General features: G+C 40.2%; 2 protein-coding genes across 2 annotated transcripts in view; both read left to right on the top strand.

Annotated features, from left to right (window-relative positions):
* Positions 1-8,218, top strand: part of prr12b (proline rich 12b) — a 38,042-nt gene extending 29,824 nt beyond the window's left edge. Inside the window, 8 exon segments of the mRNA XM_037791327.1 lie at positions 957-1,090; positions 1,234-1,508; positions 1,788-2,201; positions 2,323-2,442; positions 2,605-2,702; positions 2,933-3,064; positions 4,426-4,521; positions 7,035-8,218. Of these exon segments, the coding sequence (XP_037647255.1) occupies positions 957-1,090; positions 1,234-1,508; positions 1,788-2,201; positions 2,323-2,442; positions 2,605-2,702; positions 2,933-3,064; positions 4,426-4,521; positions 7,035-7,169 (1,404 nt within the window). The 3' untranslated portion in view covers positions 7,170-8,218.
* A 1,205-nt stretch (positions 8,219-9,423) lies between these two features.
* Positions 9,424-23,573, top strand: si:ch211-195b15.7 (synembryn-A). The gene is made up of 14 exons (XM_037791127.1): positions 9,424-9,503; positions 9,852-9,943; positions 11,318-11,365; positions 12,982-12,999; positions 14,495-14,584; positions 15,116-15,669; positions 16,297-16,432; positions 17,712-17,900; positions 18,117-18,211; positions 18,354-18,504; positions 19,692-19,787; positions 21,633-21,777; positions 22,474-22,756; positions 22,849-23,573. The coding sequence occupies exons 2-14, from the start codon at positions 9,854-9,856 to the stop codon at positions 23,063-23,065; spliced, it is 2,112 nt and encodes a 703-aa protein (XP_037647055.1). The 5' UTR covers positions 9,424-9,503; positions 9,852-9,853; the 3' UTR covers positions 23,066-23,573.
* The last annotated feature ends 423 nt before the right edge of the window (positions 23,574-23,996 follow it).

Genomic DNA, 23,996 nt, shown 5'->3' with positions numbered 1-23,996 from the left:
TACAAACCAAAGCCCTGTTTCCCAAAAGCATCTTCTCAAGAGGTGTCTCTATCGTAATGATGATGTAGATCAGAGACGTACACTATATACAACCACAATTTCCCTGGTCATTCCCTCTCTCTCTCCACATATTTCCTGTCTATACCTTCACTGTAAGCACAGTAATAAAGGCACAAAAACGAGTGCCCCTCTTACTTGTATGTAGAAGGTTAAGAGTGACTTAAAAGCTCTGGAACCTGCACGAGAAATCCCAAACTTCAAGTTTTTATTGTTTTGTTTATTTGAATTGCATCTTTAAAGGTAAAATCCGTCACCTTTTATGCGGATGTCCAATCAGTGCTGATGGTAAATGCAGTCCACTGAAGGAATAAAATTCTCCAGTGCGTGCTGTGTTGATCGAGACAGCTGATCTCTCCCGCTGCGGAGCCGTATACCGGCTGTGCCTACATGTACCAGGATGCATTGCGCGCAAGCGCAGAGTTCGCTACTGATAAACAAACAAAATAAATTTAAAAAATGCAAATGAAGGAAATATTCTTACACCTAAACATAAAAATACATCCATATACCTGAATTCAAGTTACTGTCTTACACCGAACTAAGTGTGTACTATGAGCACCGCCCACCAGCCGGAGCACAGCCAATAGGAACGCTCTCTCTCTCTGAAATGACCTGTGATTGGTCAAAGTCTTCCGTCACGGGCTAGATTTTCTAAAGCCTGAAAACAGAGCCATGAGGAGGTGCAGAAGTCTAGTTTTCTCTCAGAACACTTGAATTACAATATGCTGAAAAGTTATTTTTAGAATTTTTGCCCAATGATGCCAAAATCTTTATGCCTACTGAAGCTTTTAGTATATCCAGTTTGATTGATCCTCATTTTTACACTGTGTAAAGTAATTTTTTCATATAGAAAAACTGTTTACTAAATTGTAATTTCTTCATGTCTCCTCCCTCAGTATCTGGGTTACTTTGGTGATGCCAAAATGCGCTACCAGCGCTTGTATGTGAAGTTCTTGGAGAACGTCAACAAAAAAGATTACGTGAGAGTGTGTTCTCGAAAGCCGTGGCATCGAGCCGGTCTCACTCTAAGGTAAGGATATACACTTCTTGATTTCTTGTTAAATGTTTCTGATTGTCTCTCAGAGCTATGGAAGATTAACTGATACAAACTGGAAAGTAACGGTAAGACGATGGGGCGTCATTCACTCTGTGTCTTTCTTTTTGAACGGACAGACGCCAGTCGCTACCTAAACAGCAGCCCACCATTCACAACCAAACCCCACCTCGAGTGGAGAGAGACGACAAGGAGAGACAGAAAGAGAGAGAGCTGAAGGAGCAGAGAGAAAGAGAGAAAGAACAGAGAGAGAGGGAACACAGGGAGAAAGTGGAAAGGGAACACAAGGAGAGAGAGAAGGAGAAACAGGAGAGGGAGCAGAAAGAGAGGGACAGGAGAGAAACAGAGAACGTGGAGAGGGAAAAAGAGGACAGGGAGCAAAAGGAGAGGGAACGTAGGGAGAAGGAGAAAGAAATGGAATGGGAGAAGGCGAGGGAGAGTGAAAGAAGGGAGAAGGAGCAGAAAGAAAGGGAGAAAAGAGAGAAAGAGCAAAAAGACAGAGAGAGAAGAGATCACGAGAGAGAGAGAAAAGAGAGAGAGCTGAAAGAGAGGGATAGAAGGAACAGGGAGCAGAGAGAACGGGAGAAACAGGATAAAGAGAGGAAAGAAAGGGAGAGACAGGAGAGGGAGTGGAAAGAGAGGGAGCAAAAAGAAAAGGAGATGCAGGAGAGAGAGCAGAAAGAGAGGGAGAGAGCAGATAAAGAGAGAGAAAAGAGAGAAAGGGAGTGGAGAGAAAAGGAGAAACAGGAGATAGAGAAGGAGAGAGAGCAGAAGGAGAGGGAACAGAAGGAGAGGGAAAAGGAGAAAGAGAGGGAGCAGAAAGAGAAGGAGGCGAGAGAGAAGGAGAAACAAAGGGATCACGAGAAAAGGGAGAGAGAGGAGCGAGAGAGGAGAGATGGCACAGTGGAGTTTGCCAGGTTGAAGGAGGAGAAGAGAGGAGGAGGAGAGAAGAAGATGGAGCGTCGGCCCAGAGCCAAGGCCGCAAAGGACAAGGCAGAGCCTCCTCCCAAGAAGAGGAAGAAGTGGTTGAAGGAGGTGCCATCCTCCTCCTCCGAGTCGGACTCCTCCATACCCAGTGATGACGAAGGTCAGTTGTTCTGTCTGTGAGTGTGTGTGGTACACACATATTTGTTAATTACATATGAATACATCTCTCTGGGTCAGTGTCTGCTGTGTTCAGGGCCTCAGTGTGGCTTCTTGTGTTTTAGGACCAGTGCGAGGCGGAGTTAACAGCCGAGCCATGAGGGAGATTTTCAGGAGCTATGTGGAGATGCTGGTCAGTACGGCGCTCGACCCTGACATGATTCAAGCACTGCAGGACACCGATGGTGAGCACTCAGAAAAAAAAGACTCGGAAAGTCAAAAAATGACATCCTAACGTCTTCTCATAACCACTTTTCCTTGACACCTTCCTTTGCAGGTCTCTCACGATAATAGGCAGTGACAGTGATTAAAATGTAAATGAGTGTTCTGCTCTTTTATCTCCTCAGACGAGTTGTACCTCCCACCCATGAGGAAAATTGACAGCCTGCTCGGTGAACAGAAGAAGAGGTTGTTGAGGAGAGTCAGCATGAGTGTTCAGCACCAGGTAAACCTACAGTACACACCTCCTTCTAGTTTGTTTTACAGGCACTTCTCAAAATCGCAGTCTGTTAGAAGTGACCACCTCTTGATGAGGGTTTACAATAAAAACCTCGGTGTAGGGGTTTAAAACAAATAGAGGACTGCAGATATGTTTTAAAAAAGGGAGTTTTGTTGCACCAATCCTACCTGAGCTGTACTCATGCCTGTTACTGCATTCTGCTTTCCTCTTTCCAGGAGGCTTTACATGTATTCCCAAAAATGATGGCTGACCCGCTGGAATCTGGAGCTGTCAAAGTTCACCTTGGTGGGGAAGGTTACAACCGCAAAACGCTCAACCGGGTCAAGAGGAGTGTTCCTAAGCAACAGGTCAGAAAGAGACTTTCCTATTGAGTAATCCTTCCCTAGTTTGACCGATTGATCGGAGTTTGCTAGTGATTGACAGCTGCCTCTGTTGAATGAACAACCAATAGGAACGCTCTCTCTGAAATGACCTGTGATTGGTCAAAGTTTCCCGTCACAGGCTAGATTTTTTAAAACCCTGAAAACAGAGCCATGAGGAGGAGCAGAAGTCTAGTTTTCTCTCAGAACACTTGAATTAAAATATGCTGAAAGGTTATTATGTAATCTTTGCCCAATGATGCCAAAAAAATGTCTGCCTATTGCAGGTTTAATGAGGAGACACCCCAGGTGAATAGGGTAAACATTTTAACTAATACAGTAGATATCACAATGAAACTTCCCCAGTTAATTAATCACATTAAGGGAATTATTTTTTGTATTACAAGTTTTCAGAAATTGTATGTTTTATGATGCATTATCTTATGAAATATGCGCTAATTTACATACATTACATCCAGAATCGAAATCTGAACATTGGATAAAGCCAGGTTCAAAAGTCTTGTTTCATTTTGTTGACATATTAGAGTCAAAGGTTTTCACTGAGGGAATTTTGGATATCTCTTTGTATCACTCCATAAATCAGAAAATACTGTGAACAGCCATAAAAAAAGCCATTTTCACAATGTTGTTAGGAATAAAATGCTGTATAAATCAGGTTATGATTTATATATGAACAAACCACTCTGTGAAAAACTTCAGAATATAGATAGGAATGAAACTGTAAAGTTTGGTGTGTGTAAGTGCTACTGAAGTGGAGATTTGTAAAGACATTTTGAGAAAACGGCCTGGACGGTGGATTGTAAAATTACATATAATTTATTATGCAAGACACTACGGGGGAATAGGGTTAAAAAAAATTCATTGGTAAATATCACAATGAAACTTCCCCAGTTGATTACTTACATTAAGACAATATTTTTTTGTCTTACAAGTTTTCAGAAATTTAGTTTAAAATTAGGCTTTATCTATTGCTAATGTGAATTAGCAGACAAAGTAGTAAAGTAAACACCTGAAAGTGTATTTTGGATGATTTCTTTATACTAGTCTGAAAGAAGACATGTTATTGAAGCAAAAGCAGCGCATGAAAAACAATGCTTTTGCCTGGGTGTGTTGCCTTGAGTATAAAGAAACATCACAATGCTTTTTTTGTTGTTATTTATTATTTAAGTTACCTGCTATCTTTCAGTACTATCAGTTTTCTTCAGTGTTGCTTTAATTGACAGTAGTGCTTTTTTCAAAAGGTGTAGGAATCATCCTACATCCTGCTTGAAAATGCTGGAAAAAAAAAAAAACTTCAATCTTTTTTTTCTTTCACAACTCTTTTTCAGGACCTGAAGCTCTCGATTGAAACTTGCCGGATCTACAGTCTGTATCATTCCCTTCACCACTACAAGTATCACACCTTCCTGCATTGCAAGAAGGAGGTAAGGACGGCTGCATTAATGCTAGTCAATATTTTGGCTCCAATATCCCGTCTGTATTGTTGAGTGTTATGAAATGCTAAAACTCAGTCCTCCGCTCAGGAAATCAGGTTTTTGGGTCACACCTGTCAACCTGGGAAGTTAATAACTGCATTGAGGTCGGGTGATGACATTTCACTCTGCTTTGATTGCTGAATACAACAATGACAAGGCCCGGTATCCGGTAGATGACATAACACATCCCCTGACCTGTACAAGTAGGCTGTCCTGACGTCTAGTGAGTGCCTGGCCTTACATCATACGGAAGCTTTCCTTCTTGTCAGCAATACAGGCCATTTTCCTGCTCACCACAGTGTGCCTCAAAAAAAATGTTTTTCATCCGTGATGATTACGATCAATCAGACTGATAGTCCTGTTGAATCCAGCTTGACCCGATGACATATTCTTCTCTTTCGTCATGAGCTTTGCCCTTATGACTCGCTGGCATTTAAATGTGATATATTTTCTTTGCATGATCTCAAAATGTTGGTAATGTTATCCAGCTGTTTTTTTTTTATTTTGCATAGAACCAAAGAAGTCACACATTTCTCGTGTTTTCTGAACCCCTCCATAGTTAGCTTTAGTTCAGAGCTACTGTACTAGCAAGAGCCCCCCGCTCACCCTACAGCAGGAATTCTCAACATTTTGTAACTCGAGGCCCACTTCTGATTAATAAACAATTTCCGAGGACCACCTTCCCAAATAAATGACAAACTGGGCTATAAATATGTGTTATGCTAGTGTCAGGTGTAATGTCCCACATAAATATTCAGCTTACCCTCACCCATCACTGCCTGCCATTATGAATCCAAACTATTCAGGGTCATATTTCCTCACCACACGCTGTGGAGCTTTTACTGGAGCAGGGTTGTCTCCAACATCACTTTTTCGCTTCAAGAACAGCTCCATTTTGTGTCACTGCATCCGAGCACATTATGTCTGTAAAGTGGAGACTCGTGGGTACCCATAGAACCCATTTTCATTCACATATCTTGAGGTCAGAGGTCAATGGACCCCTTTGAAAATGGCCTTGCCAGTGTTTCCTCGCCAAAATTTAGTTTCATATTTTTAGTTTCATATTGTGCCAGTAGACCTCCGCGGCCCAGTAGATGGCGCTCTGAGGCCCACCAGTGGGTCCCGGCCCATTGGTTGAGAATAGCTGCCCTACAGTATCTCATTCTGATTGACTGTCATAATTCTCCTACCGGTACTGGTAAAATATGTTTACACAAAGTTTGTTAGTTAAAATGTTGGTCTGCCCAACAAAGAGGATAGATAAAAATGTGCTATTATGAGTTATTCATGAGCATTTACCACAGCGACAGCACCGACCAGCCCGAATGTGCTGTGACAGTTGTTATATGACACTGCAGTAAATTTATGCTTCAGAATTTGTCTTTGCCCGTCACCCACTTACACACTCAAAAATATTCCCCCTTAGTTATAATCTAGTTGAATGAATGAATGAATGAATGAATGAATGACTTTATTTTGAACATAAAAATAAATAAAAACAGATACAAAATAATAACAAACAAAACAAGAGTAATAGCGTCCGAAAAGGATTAGGTAAAAGTAAAACATATATTTCCCTACCCCTTTCTCCCTTCTCCTCTAACAACTCAGATATCATAGAATTATGTAATAATATATAATATAATATATAAACTATCCCAGATTTATTTACATCCCAAATTAAATATATGAAGAGCATCCCAAGTTTATTTACAACCCACAAATCCATCCGGAGTTAAAAAATAAATATAAACCAATCTTTAACACAACCCTTATCGCAAAAAATATCTTTTTTTGTATAGCTTTTTAAATTGATTTATATTTGTGCTCCGCTTCAACCAATCACCCAACCCATTCCACCAATCCACCCCACAGACTGAAATACACATACTCTTCTTTGTTGTACAAACACAATACTTTTTAAAATTAAAAATTGATGAATTTCAATGCATGTGACTTTAAAAACAGTGTGTTCGTGTGTTCCCTATATCCCACATTATTTACTATCCTGATTGCTCTCTTTTGTAGTATACATAATGGTTGTAAGTTGCTTTTATAAGTGTTACCCCAAACGTCCACACAGTAATTCAGATCTGGTGATACAAGTGAAGAATACAGAATGTGCAGTGATTTATGGTCCGGTATCTCGCTCTTTGCCAGCTTTGTTCTTACATAATTCATCTGAGGTTTCCAGCAGATTTTATGGTCCAGTATCACACCCAGAAATCTATTTTCATACACTCTTTCAATATTAACATCATCTATCTTCATTTGTACTTGTATGTCTATTTTTTCGGTTTCCAAATTTAATGACAATTTGTTTCTGTCAAACCACCGTCGCCACCATTTTCTCATTTCTGTAGTTGCAGCCGTGCAACTTCCGTTCTCCCTTGTTTAGTTGTCTTTAGAGTTGCATTATGGCCATTGTACCGTATGTAACCGACTTGTTGTTTCCCGACCAGACGGACAGCATCGAGCAGGCAGCTGAGGACCCCGGCCAGGAGGAGGTGGTGCAGCAGTGCATGGCTAACCAGGGCTGGCTGGAGAGCCTCTTTAACTCCTTCATGGAGCTGCTTGGCCTCAGTGCCAAGGCCTGAAGGAGGACCACAGCCCCCCCCTGCCCCCAGCCACCAAACTCACACATCCACCTGCAGTATTATGTGGAAGTATTGAGGTATCCAGAATTTGTGAAACGAATACGGAAACTGTACGGATGCTAGAAGGGAAGACGGCTCCAGCGAGAACAGCCACTGTTGGTTTGTTTGTTGGAGGTTGAACTTTTAAAGTGTTTGTTTTATTATTATTGAGTCCATTTTAAAGTACCTCTTTATTTCAAGAAACCTATTGAAAGACGGAGGAGTAGTGAACTACGTGAATGTGATGGATTTTCCTCAAAAGTAAAAAAAAAAGAAAAAAAAAAAAGGGACCACAAGATAATTTGGTCAGCACTACAAAAGAGTCGAGACCTACAGAATATTGACAGACACACACACACGAGCTGTCTATAAGTATGTATTAACAACTAAAGTTTGTATAATTTATACAAGGACATTTCCAAAAATGACCGTCCTAAGATGGGATTGTTTGCTGTTACTATTTTTGAAGAAATGTTTTAAAGGGATTTACATAAAAATGGCCCACCTGCAATACTTTGCTTCTATCAGACCGACAGGGTTGAGCGAGACAGAAGTGAGGTTTAATAGGACTATATGATAGTCTCTCTTGTTTCTACCTGCCTCAGTTAGAAGCAGCCGCTTGAGGGGAAATGTATTTAAAACTAAGCTGTGTTCTTTCTGTTTGTTCTTCAAAAGACAACAAGCGAGAGAGAGGATTTAATGCCTGCAAAGACGATGAATGAAAAAATAAAGCACGACTTTCTCGAAAGGAAGTGTTCGGTGAAACGATCCAAAAGCATAAATGTCAGTGTTTAATGTTAGTCATTTTTATCTGTTTGTTGTTGATTGATATTTCCTATTTCTTTGACCTCTCAGAGGATATTCTTGCAGAGCAATTCTGTTGTTTTGATGTGTAAATATTGTACAGCTCCTTCATTCTCTAGTTTCCAGTTGCTCTTCTGTACATGAAATTCCTGTATTTGACATAATGAAATAAAACAGTTCAAATGACAAAAGTGATGATGAATAAACCGCCTTGTGCTCAAGTCATTTCACTGAAGTGTGAGCGATGCGTGAACAGGTGGATTTAAGCTGATGCACAGACACTGCACTAAAGATCCACAAGGTGGCAGGTTAATCCAGTTACCTCTCACTTTCTCCTCTATGAACTAGCTTTGATTGCTGTTCAGAGGCATAAAGAGGGAAAAGCTTATTATTCTATAGTGCGGAAATCCTAAAGGCCCATGGTGTGATTTTTAAAATCTTCCTCCCAATAATTTTTGCGTCATACACACAACTCATGGGGAGAATCCTTATCAACATGACATCTAATCACAGTAAACATCTTGTTTTTTTTTAACATGCTCCCGATGCTGTGAGAGGCAAAAAAAAGTTACTTAGTAAAATCAGCCTAAAATTTGTTTTTACCTGTTTCACAAACAAAAAAAGGAATTTAGAAAGATTATCGTCAACGGTGCGGTAAAGTGAACGCAATAACCGCCCCCACTGCTCAAATTCTCCGGCCAATCTCACGTTCCATCGTCCCCTCACTCGCAAACAAGACCCCGAGGTACTTGAACTCCTTCACTTGGGGTAAGGACTCATTCCCTACCCGGAGTAGGCAATCCATCGGTTTCCTGCTGAGAACCACGGCCTCAGATTTAGAGGTGCCGATCCTCATCCCAGCCGCTTCACACTCGGCTGCGAACCGATCCAGTGAGTGCTGGAGGTCATAGACCGATGATGCCAACAGGACCACATTATCTGCAAAAAGCAGCGATGAGATCGTCAGCACACCCAACTGCAAACCCTCCTCCCCCCCGACTACTCCTCGGTATCCTGTCCATGAATATCACGAACAGGATTGGTGACAAAGCACAGCCCTGGCGGAAGCCAACCCCCACCGAGAACGACTCGTTGAAATCAATTGACAAATGTAGATGTTATATTGCTATTTATCCACAAAAAAAGCAGCTCGCCCGTTCATTTGTATGTGTTTACAGGCCAGTCTTGTCAGGTCCGATATGGCGCCCATGTTGACGTACGATCCAGGAGTCAATGCGGCGTCTACGTGTATACGTCTATGACTATGTCCACTTTTTATATACAGTCTATGCTTGCTACAGGTGAAGCGTGCAGGTAGTAGCCTATAGTAGGTGGCCAGAGTAAATCCAAGGCTTATAGAGAGTGAAGGAGGGAGGGAGGGGTGGAGCAAGAAGAGTGAAGAAGTGTGATTACTCAGCCACTGTTTTATCAGAGAAGAGAAGGAGAAGTTGTCAGAGGCTGCGTGTCCATTTCTCTTCACAACACCAACAGGTGAGTGCAGGAACTCATGGTCACTATGCCGACGACACTGTGATTATCGTTCATGGAATTTGACATTTTCACAGTCATGTTGTGGTAGCTTACGTTTTTATCCAGAGTGGAACGATGTAATTAGGTTATAAACGTGTTTTAATGGATCACTTTTGAATTACTTTTTTTATGGATCTAATTATGATTGATTTGAAATATGATTTTTATTCTTTGATGCAGTTAATCTAATTTGTTTTAATAACATTGATCCTTCATAGAATCATAAAATTGGAACTATAATTTGGAGAATATTTGGCTGCTCATTTCTAAGCACTGGGCTGTTGTGTTGTGTTGTTGGTTGGGCTGCAGGCATGGTGGCAGACGTGGAGAGGATCATTGAGAGCGTCATCCAAGGAGACCAGGACTCTGTCCAGCTCCTACTGGACAGCTACAATACCCAGGTCATTGATGTTGCTATGACTACTGCATCAGAACAATATTGTTATGGATGTAGGATTACAGTTGGTAATATAATAACTTCCCATTAAACTAATTTAATAATCAATTGTAACCATATTTCAACAACCCTGTTTAGTGCTAGAACCTATTAAGAATGGAAATTATAGGCTAAATTACAGAAGCAATGAGCACATCGGTTGTTCATTTGCACTGCTGTGGGCTATTGTCTGTAGATTTCCCTGCTAAAATATGTTGAGTGATTTCTGTGGCATTAGTACTTCCTCCCAGTACTAGCTAGTCTGCCCTCGTCTTGCTGCTGATCCCCCTCTTCCTCATTCTCTGGTGCAACCCTCAGCAAAAAGAAGTTTATTCAAGTGTGCTATTAGTATACTTCTTTTAAACTTAAAATAAGAGCGTATACTATCAGTTTTATGTACTTATCAGAGATATACTTAACAAAAGTATACTTGGCTCATACTGACAAGTATACAGAAAAGTCTAAGTATACTTGGCTTATACTTGTACTTAATGTTTTGATCAAGATATACTTAAGAAAATGATAAGTTAGTATGCTTGTGGCATAAAAACTATTTAACTGAATATACTTTAAAGTGCACTTTCATAAACTATAAAGTGTGCTACAAGTATATACAAGAGTACTTGCAGTATAAAAACTATTAAACTAGTAGTTTACTGAGAGTATAGTTTAAGGTGCGATTTCATAAACTAAAAAGTGGGCTACCAGTATAAAACTAGTAAACTAACAGTACAATACTTACACTTAAAGTATACTTTTTAAACTTTTATAAACTAAAAAGTGGGCCTATTTAGTCCCAAGAAGTATTGAAGTAGTACACTTACAAGTATAAAGCTAGTACACTATCTGTATACTTATAGCATAGTTGCAGTACAAAATAAGACTTAAATGTAAACTAGTTGTGTACTCAAAGTTTACTACTCTTACACTTAAATCATACTTAAAGTATATTTTTTATAAACTATAAAGTGGGCCAATTTAGTCCCAAGAAGTATTAAAGCAGTACGCTTATATGTATACTACTAGTACATTGATATTAGTATACTTACTACATAAAGTATACTTGGGAAATATGTACTTGAACATTACTTCAGTATACTTAAAATAAACTTGAAGTATTCTGGTCACTGCATGTGTTGTGATTCTACACTGCATACCAACTCTAAGCAGGTTTTTAATATGTCCACAGTAAGTGAAAAGTATTCTCAAAAAGGTCTGTTTGCATACTAAATCTGCATGACTTCAGGGTGTGCTATTATCCCACTATTGCTGTTGTATTGTGCCATTGTATTTGTCCTCCATCTTCCTAACCCCCTATATTCTTTTTGTTTCTCTTCAGTATGCAGAGTGCTTTTTTTTCAACACTGAGGTGCAGGAAAGAAAAAAGGTCAGTACACAATAACATATGACTCTCAACCGTATATGTATTTCCCTCCCCCACTTTGTCTTCATCTGTTCCATCATTCCTTTTGATATTTTCCCTTATTGTATTTCTGTATTTTCGTCTCTACTGCAACCTTCCCCCACCCTTCCCCTGCTTTTTCATCATCCTGCCTGAGTCCCAGCCTGCTTCCACTGATCCTGATGCTCTGATTAGAACCACCTCCTCGTCGGAGCATCACGACGGCCGTTCCTCATTTGCATAAAGTTGAGGTCTAGTCTACTCTATGCAAATCAAGGGCGTCCGACGCGACTCGCTGCCTCTCGAAACTCTCGAGAATCTTTTAAAATAAACGTTGTTGATCTAAAATAAAGACAGATTCTGCAGCTGCGTGGCTTATTTCTCGCCTCAAATGTTTTCAGAAACACATTTCGGTGAACTATTTTCGTGATTATAAGAGAAGAACGTTTCCAAACGAACCGCCGTGTTTGTTGCGGTTTGAAAGCCGGGAGCAGCAGCCCACGGTGGGCAAAGTGTTCGTCCAATCGGGAGCTAAGTGCCTTGTGTCAAGCGGCAGCCCACCAAGCGTCCAATGCTGAAGCGGCGCGTCCCCTCGCGATAAAAAATGCCCCGGTGGACACTTACCATTAGTGAGAGAGAGAATAGTAACAAGCTCCGTGTCAGACTCAGAGATCTCCCCTTCAATTCAATTCAATTCAATTCAATTTTTTATATTGCATTAAACAGAAGTTATCTCGAGGCGCTTTTCATATCTAGACCGTACACTATAACTTAGAGACCCAGCAGGCCATCTGCCTTATTATCATAAAGTGGGCATGTCTTTAAAGGGGAGACTCGTGGGTACCCATAGAACCCATTTTCATTCACATATCTGGAGGTCAGAGGTCAAGGGGACCCCTTTGAATATGGCCATGCCAGTTTTGTTAATGCGTTAAAGAAATTAGTGGTGTTAAAACGAAATTGCGTGAACGCGTTATTATTGCGTTAATCTACCATCTCATATCTGATGTTACTGTGGTGTGACTCATCTGTTCACAGTGTGAATACAGGTTTGTTTTGTGGATGCTTGTCAAACAGTTCATTATAAAGGGGCAACATGCAGAGATTAATATTTCACATATCATGTGGCAGGACATCAGTGAGAACATTATTTGGACTGTACATCACACATATGTGCAGAAATACAATCTCTAAAGGAACAAAAGGTGCCCAATCCATCACATCCAGATGTGTGCTGCGGCTGCCATCACCAGAAACTGCTGTTGCTCCAGATGACACTAGAGAGGGAAGGACTTCCCTTTAGACTACATCCTGGATGCAGAATGTAAAAAGGTTAAAATTGTGTTGTACTGAGTAGTTTGGTTGTGGCTGGTGAAGCTGTTAACTGGTCATCCTGGGTGAGAATGGAGGACGATAAGATCCTCTGCTCTCTGATTGATTGATTGATTGATAACACCAAATGATGTTTAAGAGCTCTGATCTGGCTCCCCTAAACTCCCCCCTGCATCTAATATTCATCTTTCTCTAATGCTTTGATCTCAATACTGTTTTTTTTGTTTCACATGCATTTCTGTCACTGTTCATGGACAAACTGACTGCAGCAACGACAACTGGATGAGGTAAATACATAGAGAGAGAGAGAGAGAGAGAGAGGGAGAGGGACAGAGAGAGAGAGAGAGAGAGAGAGGGAGCCAGAGAGAGGGAGAGAGAGAGAGAGAGAAGAGCTGTCTAGGAGTTTAGTCTGTATTACAGTAATCTGTAAAAGTGCTTAGAGTGTTTAGTCACTCCCTGTGTGTATGGATGTTAATGTGTTTCAAAACCGATTGTGTAATCATAGCTGTATGTTCCAAAGCTGCTTGGATACTTCATGACTCAGCATGTTAACCTTCACCTTGCAGACATCCTTAAGCTACACAAAGCAGCCCTGTGCAGGAAAAACACATGTGTTCTTGAAACTATGACAATCGATATTGTCAACACATTTAGTAACCCTTTAAATGCACAAATGAGTGTAAATAATTACATATAACTAGAATTGCACTCGGAGAGATCTCCGCCAACGCCTGACTTTTAAAAAACAGATCACAGCTCACAGCTGGTGGTACCGTGAGGTGGTGGGCTTGTTATTAACATGGTGTATTTCCGTGTAACGTATCGGCGGATGCCTCTCTCATTCAGCAGCCTTGTTATGTCTGTATAACATTACACTACGTTGTCTCTCTTCAGCAGCTCCCTCACACACATCCACACACGTATCTCTCTGCTCTCAGAAGAAGGAGGCGGGGTCACGCGTCATAAACACGTCATCAACGCGTCATCAACGCGTCATCAACGCGCCATCAGTCACACTGCGCATGTGTTATACCCTGTGGTCATAATGTTATGGCTGATCAGAATCCTTAAAAATATTCCTGAATCCGGATCATGATCCGGATCGCCACCAAAATCTAATGGATTGTTCATTGTGCCACACCCCACCCCTCCAACACATTTCATTCAAATCCATCACGGACTTTTGGAGTAATCCTGCTAACAGATAAACAAACCAACAAACCAACGCCGATGAAAACATAACCTCCTTCCTAGGCCTTCGGCCTTGGCAGAGTTAATAATCTAGTGAAATAGGTGTATTGGATAGGTGTAAATAGGTGTATTTTGATGATTAAATATTCTTTACAGTTTAGATGTTGAATAATTGGCACATATGACACACAATGCTATAACTTTTTACATGTGTTTTACTTGTTATTGCCTATTCAGATAATTATTGCTAAGTATTTTGTTTTCATAGTTTCAGTTTTCTCTGATCGTGAGAATGAGTCTTTTTTGATAATGCTGTAGGATGCTGAAGGTGTGAACACAGCGCACATAAGATAAAAAAAGAGGGATGACAAAATGCTATGTGATTATAGCCACATCATCCCACGACAAATACATTGTTAAAAAAAGGTTTGAAATTAGCAAATCGATACTTTGCGTCCTGTCCTGCTCCATCAGGGATGAGGAGGAGATCGAACATCTTGGCTCAAATTGTAAACTGTATCTTTGTGTGTGTATGTTGCAGCTAATATCTTTTTCAGGTAATAGTGCTAACTCTCCCTCTTGGTTGATCAGTTCAGGGAGAACAAAGTGAGGGACTGTGCTCCCAACTCTGATTCTGACATTGACTCAGAGGACGATGAACCTGAACTTCTTCTCCGACAGGTAGGCCAATGATTGAGTATTTTTTGGTGTCCTCATTTTTCCCGAGCTCACCACAGTATTCTAGAGTGCATTAAAATCAGGTCTGACCAAAATATAGCCTAAGACAAAATCTCAACAGATGGATGTATTCGTAGAAGCATGGCTCGGAAATACTTTGATTCCCAGGTCTCTAGGACCTCGGGGAAGGCACCTCCCCATTTGTCACGTTTTTTTCAAAAGTCCTGATGTGTGTGTGCACGTGTGTATCAGAAATCTCACTACTGATTGTTAGTCACCAGGTGTTTACAGAATGTAGTAGATGAACAGATATACACAGCTACTAAAAAGGCGTTTTGTAGTAGAGTCTACTTTCCTGTGTGTGTCCCTGTTGTCTAGTTGACTTGTCAGTTAAACCCCTAATGCATGTATATGTGTGTATGTATATTGTTTTTTCACCTCCCATTCATTAATTTGACTCCTTTTCTCTTGCAAATGATCCCTTCTCAATCTTCATCACTGTAACTCGTTCCTCTTGACTAAATGTTTCTCCAGCGCCTGGCCACAGCCCTGCTGTGCTTCATCAGTGGTCGGCTACAGCCAGCAGTGTTACGGGTTTGCCTGCACACACTGCGTATCCTGTCCCGTGACCGGCGGGCCCTCGGGCCCATGGTCACTGATAGCGCCCTTTTCACCTTGGCACACCTGGGAGGCATCAGCTCACTGCAGGCATGTCCAAAGCAAGAGGAGGAGGAGGAAATACCTGAGGATCAGTCGGCCGGAACACACGGAAGAGCAGCAAGTAGCTGTGAGGAGGCTGCGGATGCTAAAGCGGTATCTGTTAGCCCTGTGGTTTCATTTTCTTTCACTCCTGTGGAGGTAGACGGTGCGGACACAACAAATGGCTCAGTTCATCACTGCTATACGTGGAGAGGTGATGATGGAGGTCATGTGGTGCTCGCCCGTGGGAAGAAGGACACCCGGGAAGAGAACAGTGAGGAGGAGGAGAAGGAGGAAGATGGGGAGGTGTGTAGGAAGGAGGCCGTGAAAGTCTTGTGTAATGTCATCTACAACAGTCCCAGGGCACAGGAGAGGGCCAGCGCACTAAGGTGACACTTTAGAGAATTAAAGTTCAGCCATTGTTAAAGTTCATGACCATTGAAACACTGGTGAAGTTACATAACACAAAGCCTAGTAGTTCTGCAAGTGCCACACAAGGTCAAGGCTCCATGGAAACACCAAAATTGCAAAACTCTCGCAAATTTTTTTTTAGTTCAACAAGATCATCAGCGCACAGCCTGAAGTAATAGTGGCAATTATATTTTTGTTGGGCATAAAAAAGTCATATTTATATTATATTCTGTCGTATAATAATATGTAGGAAATTAAAAATTTGACATCATGATGAGCTTTTAGGAATCACATATGAACAGCAACATTTAACCAATAAAGTAATTCCTATTAGAACCAGTTCTTGGGCACTTCTTGAGCACACTAGCTAACTGGTTGTGTGAATAATGGACATACAGACTTTACTAGTGTATACTAATTTAGGATTACCCAATAATTCACCCAAAACATTTAGCAATTTCTGCAGGCATGCAAGTATTCCTTTAATTACCCAATTATATTCAAATCTTAGGTGTTCTACACAAAAACACAAAAAAGTGATATGAATGATGCTCACCAGCTGCTGACCAACCTCATGTTTCTTTTCATTCCTGTTTCCATGGCAGGCTTCTGCACAGTCTCTGGGTGAGTCTGAAGCAGGCGATCGGCAGCAGGGTGCCGTCCAGTGGCCAGTTTTACAAGCTGAGACTGCTCTTCTTACTGACGGCTCTGAGGCCTGAGCTCAGGCTGCAGCTACAGCAGGTAAGTTGCTTTTCTGATCTATGGAGGGTCAAAGTGGATGGAGTTATATTTTGTATTGATTCCTTGTGATAAAAGATCATTTTCGATCCTGAAAAACAAAACCGATAATGTATGTGACCTCAATATTTCCCAAATTTTCTTTAGACCAATAGATAGAAAATGTGCCAGGCATCAACAAAAGATAATTCAAATTGTCTGCTACAGCTGCAACCCACATGAAAAGTCCCTTTCATATCTCTGACAGTAAAAAGAAGTTTATTAAATTGCGCTATTAGTATACTTCTTTTAAACTTAAAATAAGAGAGTATGCTTTCAGATTACTTTTTATGCACCTATCAGAGTTAAACTTAACAAAATTATACTTAAGTATACTTGGCTTATACTGAAAAGTATACAGAAAAGTTTATTTGGCTAAGTACTATAAGTTCACTTAAGACAACTTACAAGTACTTGCAGTAAAAAAGAAAATTAAACTAGGAGTTTACTGTACTTTCATAAACTAAAAAATGGTATGGTAAGTATATCACTAGTAGACTCACAGTATACCTATAAGTTCACTTGTAGTATAGCTCATATTATAATTACAGTACAACATAAAACTTGAATGTAAACTAGCTGTGTACTCAAAGTTTACTACTCTTACATTTAAAGTATACTTTTATAAACTAAAAAGTGGGCCAATTTAGTCCCAAAAAGTATTAAAGTAGCACACTTACAATACTAGTACATTGACATTAGTATACTTATTACATAAGTATACTTGGGAATATACTTAAAGTATACTTAAGTTTACTTCATAAAATAAACTTGAAGTATACTTTCTTTTTGCAAGGGTGATCATACAAACAACTTCACACTCAACACTGCGCTTCCTTGGGTCCTATGACCAATCAAAATTGTATTTGAATTATCGTTTGAGCTGTATGCATTTGCTCTGCCTAATCCTACAATAAATACATGATTTGCATTTAAAGTCTAAGGCTGTGGACATTCGATTTATTACTTCTTAAGAGCTGTGGTCTTAAATGTACAGTGTGCTTGACGTCTTATGAGTGGTTTCTGAATAGTTACTCTAGCCAAAGACTATTAATGGAGAACTGGTTAAAGTAAATACTTCCTGAGACAGGGGGGTATTGAACTTGAGGGATCTAACAATAGTTAGTCAATAGCATGATTGTGTATGTAAAACAGTTTTCTGTTCTCAGTTTTGGCTCTCGGGGATCAATGGTGTACATCTCTCTCAGTGCTCACTGGTTTATTTGCTTTATTTATCCGTCAGGAGCGTGGAGTGTCGGTGCTGACCAAAGCCCTCGAGCAGTGCCTGGCAGTGAGGATGGGTGAAGGATATGAGGTGCTTAGTGACAGCGCAACTCCTCCCATCTCCAAGGAGATGTCCCAGGAGGTCATTGAGATCCTCAAGACGCTCTTCAACATCGCTCACAGGTTCTACAGGCAGGAGCCAGATGAGGTGACCGCTTGAAAACACACACAAATCAGCTTTGCAACTCACAGAGCGCTTACCAAAACGTCTTTCAAAACACCACACCCATAACTTTTAACACAGTCCGTCTCAGACTTGAGAAGGTTCTTCCAGAGCCACAGGCTAATTAGTGTTAACCATGACAAGTAAACTGACCTTTAGGTGTAAAATGCCCTTAAAAGCAGTACGGTGTGTCGTTTTCAGGAGGAGGCAGCTCTATATCGTCACCTGGCAGCCGTGCTGCGCCACTGTCTGCTGCTGTCATGTGACGGAGAAGACACGTTGGAGGAACTCCAAGGGTCAGACTGCTTTTTTGCAACTTTAAACATAACTACATTTGTTTGACTTAAAGCTGCAGTGGGTAGAAATGGAGCAAATATGATTAAAGAAATGTTATTTTTTATAATATAATGTTTTTTTATGTACATGTTTTCTCCATAGACATACAGTAAACATCCTGTCAGCACTGCCGCTGACCTGTCTGGACGTCCTGCTGTCTGTTCGTGTGGACCAGGCGTCCCATAAATGGGAGGGAGTCAACATGGACTGTGTCCACACGTTGCTGATGTTTATGGACAGACGCCTGAACAAGGCAAGTGTGTGTGTTGAAGTAAACACACAAGTGTTGTGAATACTTGGTGTGTCACCTGAATGATTAATACTTGTATTTGAGCAAAAAAAAATTTAGTCAGTAAACACCAAAATAGCTGTACACCACTCTTAACTAAAATAATTCCACCATTATTAACCTCCTAAAATAAGATTTATGAAAGTTACCTAATTTGAAAAGACATGCCTTCATAAGAACATGTAATAATGTTACACCACTCCCACCAATAAAACCTGTGTGATCACGTGTTGAAGAATATGAGCAAAAACTAAGATGCTTTTTCTAAACTGTAATAACTTTAATATCACAACTATCACAGCTAAATATTGAAGTACAACCTTTGCCATTCAGTTATTATAGTGACAGAAAACTGAATCAACTTTTCAGCTCGCAGCTCTTCTTTCAATTACTTTTCATGCTAAAATGGTGGTTGCAGATCACCTGGGTGACAAAGTTGTGTTGGAATAAATGTCAGTGAAGTGGAAGGCAAAATCTGTAAACGTAACATAAAGCATGCAGGCGGTTCAGTTTAAGTCAGATGTGGAAAATATGTCATATTTTGGTTGATTATCTGCAGAAACAGAATTTCAGTTATGGCAAAAAAGAATGAGAGAATGAGTGATATATATTCCTAGAGAAGTAATACTATCAAAACCACAGCAAAATATTTCACTCTATTCATTAGTTTAAATAATTGAGCTATTTTATTATTCACCATCCTGTAGATGTATCTAAAATAATCATATTTACCGCTGTTTATGCAACAACATCCACTGGGTAATCTTTCCCATGAGGTGCATGAGCCAAAGAAATATCTAATGGTCCTAACTTGGTGCTGTTCACTTGCTATATGCTGACATGTGATTTCATCTTAAATTCTAATAAGGATGCGTCTTTGTGCTCACTCTATTGAGAACATGTATTGTGTTCATACCAGTGTTTGTTTGCGACCGCCCACAAAGATGATTTCCAAACAAAACATGTTTCCGTTTGTTTTTTTCAAACAGACATGGTAATGGTAGGCTGGCCACTTCCACCTCAGGGTGGAAAAAAATCTCAGATTATAGGAAGCACTGATGTGACACATGTAATGACTTTGTTATCTTGCTATTTCAGGTCCGGTTCACTCACACTTACTTACCGCTTGGCTTTACTGTGCTTTTATACAGGGTCTGAGGCTGAAGGAGAAACTCATACCTGTGCTGAATCTGCTGACTGAGAGTTCTCGGGTACACAGGGAGACGCGTCACTACTTGCGGCAAAAGGTAGTATAAGCACACCACATATCATAATGAGGAAGTCATCCCCTGTCATCAATCTGCAGCAGTGTGCTATAGTCCAGAGGGATTTAATGCTGCTGCACTAAATGCTGATGCACTGCCCTTAAAATAGTTTATTCAAGTGTGCTATTAGTATACTTATTTTAAAGTTGAAATAAGAGAGTATGCTTTCAGTTTACTTTTTGTGTACTTATCAGAGATATACTTAGCTTATACTGCAAGTATACAGAAAAGTCTAAGTATACTTGGCTTATACTTGCACTTAATCTTTTGATGGAGATATACTATTAAAGGTCCCATATTGTAAAAAGTGAGATTTTCATGTCTTTTAGATTATAAAGCAGGTTTAAGTGATATATAAAAACTGTGAAATTATAAAAAACACTTAATCCACAGATAAACACACACAGACCGTATTCAGAAACTGTGCTTTTGAAACAAGCCGTCAGGATTTCTGTACATTTGTGATTTCACAAATCTACAATATTTAGACCATTTCACAGTTTTAAACGTAAACATACTAAATGTGTCCCAGTTTATTTCCTGTCGCAGTGTATGTGAATAACATCAGCTGACAGGAAGTAAACATGGACCCGAGCTGTTTCCTAGCAACGCAATTCTGTTGCCATTCCGTTGAAATGCGCTAAAACGGAGCATTTCAGACAGAGGGTGAATACAGGTATATTCAGGCAGACAGTATGAAAAAGATAATGTGTTTTTTGAACATTAAAGTATGTAAACATGTTCTAGTAGAATCCCAAAATACAAGTATGAACCTGAAAATGAGCATGATATGGGACCTTTAAGACAAGTATGATTAAGTATTCTTGCCTTATAGGCCTACAGAAAGGTATACTTGGCTTGTAGTTGTGCTTACTTTTTGATAGTGTAGCCTATTAAAGTGTGTGAGAGTTTGTAAACAAATGTTTTGATATGAATTTACTTCGATTCATCAAGAATTCTCTGTCCACCATGGAGGCATGTGAGAAAAAATGTATTTATATTTCTGTCATCTCAAAACATCAAGTCAAATAGTAAAAGGAGCAAGTCTCTTTATGTAATACATAAATCATTGGCAAAGTACTATAAGTTAAAGTATACAAAGTATACTTTTATAAACTAAAAAGTGGGCTACAAGTATATAACTATTAGAATACCTATTCACTTGTAGTATAGTTCATAGTATAGTTTCAGTACAAAATACAAAGTTTACTGTTCTTACACTTAAAAGTACTCTTAAAAATATACTTTTATAAACTAAAAAGTGGACCAATTTAGTCTCAATAAGTTTTGAAGTACTAGTACTAGTACACTGATATATACTTACTATATAAGTATACTTGGGGGAAGTATACTTGAACCTTACTCAAGTATACTTCATAAAATAAACTTTGAAGTATACTACTTTTTCGTGAGGGCCTTCATAAGCCTTGGTTATACTCCCTAACGGACGTGTACATGGACAGCTATGGACACCACGCACGTGTAGTAGTTCTGTTTATACTTTCTGCTTAAGAGGACGTGCTCCACGCATGTGCAGTAGATCGCTACACTACCACTTGTGGCATAGTGGCCACGTGGACAAGTCTGCACGGTCATAATAAACTTTGCATGTCTGTGAGTACGTGAGGGTCCACTTGGGTCAGAGTAATGTCAATTTTGTCATCAGAGGGTGTACGCGTATAGGCTCTGTGCGGACATCTGAATACAAGTGGTAGCGTAGTGATCTGCTGCAACACAAACATTAATGAAACCATAACATACTGTAAGAGAGAATCCTGTTACTTTAAGCATTGGAAACAATACTAATGACCTTTCATATGACCCCAGATCTTACCTCCACTGAGGGACGTTGCCATCCGACCTGAGCAGGACACCAAGCTGAGAGGCGAGCTGGTCCGCCTGATGACCCACGTCGACACAGACGTGAAGCACTGTGCTGCTGAGCTGCTCTTCGTGCTCTGCAAGGAGAATGGTATAGTCACAGTTTGCCACATACTAATTTACTCCCATAGCTCTTCAAAAACATTTGTTTTTAGATGCTCTCGATAAATGAAAACACAGTTTAGAGACATTTGCGTCCTCCTCTCAAAGTCCTACAGAGGCTGTTGGGAAGCTCCAGGTACTGTTGGCCAACATATATTTTTGTCATGTGTCTTCCTGTTGAATCTTTGAAGGTCTGACTGATGGAATGCTGCAGAGTTGATAAAAGATGAAGTGTTTGAGGGGTTTCATTACAAACACAGACACATACTGTAAGAACCAACTAAGAGCCTAAAAGCCTTCACACCGACAACTATGACTGTACTACAGTTTTATGAAGTGTGCAAGATGTGTCTTAGTACTGCTCTGATTTTAAAGAGTGGTTTAATAAAATGTAATTAGACCTAATAAAATACACAGCTACTTGCTGCTCTATAATAATCTAATTATTGGAACTGGCATGTTGGAAAGTAACTCTGTCCAAACCTTCCTAGTCTTCCATCGCTCGCTTGTCATGGCAGCGTTTAGGACTGTGACACTACGGAGCGAAACCACTTCATTATAAAGGAATCACCGCCACACACAAGGAACAGCTTTTAGAACCAAGAGACCAACTAAACAGCTTTGTACAACTTCATACGTAACAAGCACAAAGTAGTAAAGTTTGCATCTTGTGTCCCCTTCACAGTCAGACGCTTTGTCAAATATACGGGTTACGGCAACGCCGCTGGGCTGCTGGCAGCTCGAGGACTGCTGACCGGCAGAAGGAATTCAGGCGAACGCAAGTATGCTTCCCACTACTCCAGCAACTCAGACTCAGACACAGAAGAGTACCGGGAGGCCAAAGCCAGGATTAACCTGGTGACTGGCCGGGTGGAGGCGGAGCAGCCTGACCCGATGGAGGGCATGACGGAGGAAGAGAAGGAGCAGGAGGCCCGCAACCTCATCGGCATGATCAACAGACTGTCACGGTGAGTGTGTAAATACGGTACTGCCCATAATTTAGTACCCAAAGAGAAAGTAAAGAAATACTATACTCTCCCTTCCTGTCTCTATAACCCAGAGACCAGATCATTCAGCCGATGGGGGTGACAGCAGAGGGGAGACTGGCTCCACTCTGGGGTCAGATGAGGCGCAGCTCACTGGCAGAAGAAGAAGAAGAAGAAGAAGAAGAAGAAGAAGAACAAGAAGAAGAAGAAGAAGAAGAAGAAGAAGAAGAAGAATCAGAGGAGGATGTGGATCTGATGCCAGAGGGGAGGAAGGACAACCAGATGGAATAGAAAGCTGTACACTGGGAACAGTAGACAGGCAGGGAGTGAAAAGCTGTCTTCTTTCACCACTTGTTTGTAGTGTAATTTATTTTTCCTGCTATATTTATAGAACAATAGTGTATACACTGTTAGTGTGCTGCACCAAAAGTTCAAAATACTTTGAATGCAACCAAGCACTGACCTTTTTATAGATCAGCCAACGTCTGCAGCCTACTGTAAAATACAGTAAAAGAATACATTTTATTTATTAATTTATTAATTTATGTTTTGAAGATTAATGTCAAAGAGAGAGGCGAACCTATGAGACACGTATGTGAAGGAGTGGGAGTGGGAAAGGGGGACAGGCTGAGACAGTGAAGATGAGAAAAATTGATTAGTATTTGATCAATGAGCACCTTTGTAAAGTAATTTATGTTTGTATACTGTGTTAATGAATGAATGTGGATTCACAGAAAAAAAACATGTTTAAGAAGTTAAAAGCTTGTAGATTTTTTTTTCTCATGCAAAAGCAAATAAAGCCAACACAGACTGTTAAAAGTTGAAAGATGCAAAGGGCCTTTGACACTTTCCGACACCTGCATTAAAGATAACTAAAAAGTATTATGACGATTGGATGGTCTTTCATTTTACTTCCAAATCTGTGCCTTTTTTGGCAATGCCATCTCCCTATATTGGTCAATTTCAAAAACATTTTGGGGACATGTTTCAACAGCTTAATTGAAAAATATCCACCAGGTTTGGTGAGAAACTGTCATTGATTTATGGCTAAAATTTGCGTCATGCAGGCCCGTCCGCATGTTTGGAACTGGAGTCTCCCCCTATTGGGCGATTTTAAATAGTTTTAAACACATGGTTCAACAACGCATAACCCAAAGGGAGTAAAGAAATATATTTATAAAACTGGCAGATCAAATCAAGCAATCTGATTGGTTCATATATA

Source organism: Sebastes umbrosus, chromosome 14 (genome assembly GCF_015220745.1).
Source record: "Sebastes umbrosus isolate fSebUmb1 chromosome 14, fSebUmb1.pri, whole genome shotgun sequence".
NCBI lineage: Eukaryota > Metazoa > Chordata > Actinopteri > Perciformes > Sebastidae > Sebastes > Sebastes umbrosus.
Note: the sequence above shows the minus strand (reverse complement) of the source record. Positions and strands in the feature narration are given on the sequence as shown.